Source organism: Anastrepha obliqua, chromosome 2 (assembly GCF_027943255.1).
Source record: "Anastrepha obliqua isolate idAnaObli1 chromosome 2, idAnaObli1_1.0, whole genome shotgun sequence".
Taxonomy (NCBI): Eukaryota; Metazoa; Arthropoda; class Insecta; order Diptera; family Tephritidae; genus Anastrepha; species Anastrepha obliqua.
This window is the reverse complement of record NC_072893.1, coordinates 25292145-25294464: the sequence shown is the minus strand read 5'-3', so window position 1 is coordinate 25294464 and position 2320 is coordinate 25292145. Positions and strand designations below refer to the sequence as shown.

General features: G+C 37.4%; 1 protein-coding gene across 1 annotated transcript; it reads right to left on the bottom strand.

Moving 5' to 3' along the window:
- Positions 1-1024: 1024 nt before the first annotated feature.
- On the bottom strand, positions 1025-2108 carry LOC129237776 (mediator of RNA polymerase II transcription subunit 20). Its single transcript, XM_054872710.1, has 2 exons — positions 2028-2108; positions 1025-1970 (listed from the first exon to the last, which is right to left on the bottom strand). The coding sequence occupies exon 2, from the start codon at positions 1966-1968 to the stop codon at positions 1225-1227; it is 744 nt and encodes a 247-aa protein (XP_054728685.1). The 5' UTR covers positions 1969-1970; positions 2028-2108; the 3' UTR covers positions 1025-1224.
- Between the last annotated feature and the right edge of the window lie 212 nt (positions 2109-2320).

Sequence of the window (2320 nt, the reverse complement as noted above, 5' to 3'; positions counted from 1 at the left end):
TCGAAAACTCGACTGATCGAATGGACGATGTAACTCGTAGCCGCGGCGGACAATTGCCGGAAATCATATTCCAAAAATAAATGCCATGAAATCAGCTACCAGATTATAATACAAAAAATTAATTCCAACAATATTTATATTTCGAATTATCATTTTAAGTCCTCGAGCTCTTAAAAACGCACCCTATACTGGTACTGCTATAGCTGTTTGCGCATCTTGATATACCCATCCCTAATAAATTTTTCTGTTGAATATTTTTTTTAGAAAATTTTAACCCGCAACTGTCCTTTTAATGAACTTTCATAAAACTGCTTTAAAAAAGTGCTCAGTGCTCAAGTAGAAGCGATGAGTTTAAAATGTTCTACATGCAACGGGGGGGAAAAATACTCACTCAATTTCACTAGAGGCTTCTGAAGGCAGGAATTTTATTTAAAATCACTTTTTGTATTAATACTACAAATAAATTAATTTGGCTTCTGATTTTAGTCAAACAAACAAATTGTAACCAGGTGGAGCAAAAACATTTTTGTTAAAAATAAATTTTCTATTATTAATATATTATCGCGCACATTTTTTCTCAAGCATTTGGCCGAACTCCCTTCGTTTGGCTCATATTTTGCAAAAAAACAGATACCTGTGTGGCGACGCTGGAATCGAGTGAATTATTTATATAAAATATTACCTGCTGCCCAGGTCCGAAGTATTTTTCATAAAATACAAAAACGTCGTTTTAAAGTACTGAAATTGATTACACTGATTAGAATCCTTCGCGAATTCCGAAAACTGCGCTAATTTTTTAAATTTATAAACCAGTCCTTTCTCAGATATACCACCGACTCGTATCGCTGCTACAACTCGGTGATATATTTTGATAGGGTGATTAATTTTGCGCCACCTTGTGTTGATGCTTTACTAGCAAAGTGGAACTGCCAGTTTTGGAGCTCAACTAAAAAAACGCCAAGCGTTAGTACCCATTGCTCCTATTATCAATTCGTCGTGGAAAATTTTAAATAAAAATCTTGCCTTATGTGCCGCTGCTACAGCTCGTCCCGGCAACGACAACCCGCTACTAGGAAAGCGAGGTATACACCGTACAAATTTATTTTATTCAAAATGAAACTTAGACCAGTTTCTAAACCTTTTCACTATCATTTCTTCTATGTTACTTAACTATTTTAAAAATAAAACTCTTAAAATACCGCCGACTAAAATAAGTAACTACTACTATAAGAGCCGCATTCGTTGATTGCCGCCCTGCATGCCAGCTGCCGAATTTTGCGCTGATGCTGCACCGCCACTGCTCGCCACCGGCAGCACATTTTGTTTGCGATAATTTGTAAAACTCTCCAAATACTGATTAATCGTATCAATTGGTTCGTAGACATCATTTTGTTTTGGATGTATCTGCTGCTGGCCTATAGGATTCAATATTTGCTGTGAAAAGTAAGCGGGGTATTCTTTGGCGATTTGCATGCCTAGAAAACCTTGCAGCATTTCACGTATCATTTCCCAACAATACGAAAGTACTACACACGGCCGATATTCGATCTCAATGAGTATGCCTTTGAAGTTCTCCATCATGGTCACCGAACCTAGTTTTATGAGGAAATCACCATATTCAAAACGTGCGCCCTTTGATTCGATTTTCGTTTGCTTTTTAGACGTGTACACCGTTGTCATTTTGAGCATAAGCAAATCGAAGAGGTTGTCTGCCACTAGTGGTATTTGCTTGCCAGCACCATTGTCTAATGTAGCGAAGGTGGTTGCTGGATATTCGGAATCGTGAAGTACATGCACAGTTTTGGCTGGGCCATGGGGTGGTGTGGAAATGTAAGTTTCGCAATCTACCAGGAATTGGCCGGTATGGATGGCACCCAGCGCCAAAAGGCGCTTTGTAAGGTAGTCAATTGCTTGCGCGCCAGTTTTCCCCTCTGGTATCTGATATGGCAGCAATACAGTGACACCCATTGCTAAGGAAGAAAACATTTTAATACATTTATATTTACGGCGAAAGACACCTTATTTACCTTCTTCTAATTTGAGGCCGGTTTGTTTAGATTCACAAATTAAATATATCTTGCATGGTCGCAGCTGATACGGAGAGCCATAATGGGATGGAAATGGAACACAGTATGCAGCAAGTGTTTAATAATTATTTTTTTTCATTTCGTTGGAAATTTACTGTGAACTTAAAATTACTTATTTATAATATTATATTTTCGAACTCTTTCGAAAAAAATACTTTTTAATTAACTTTTTGGGTTGACTTTCCATTATGGCAACAAAAGTTTTGCTTATGATGTCTAAATGTGTGGATCTA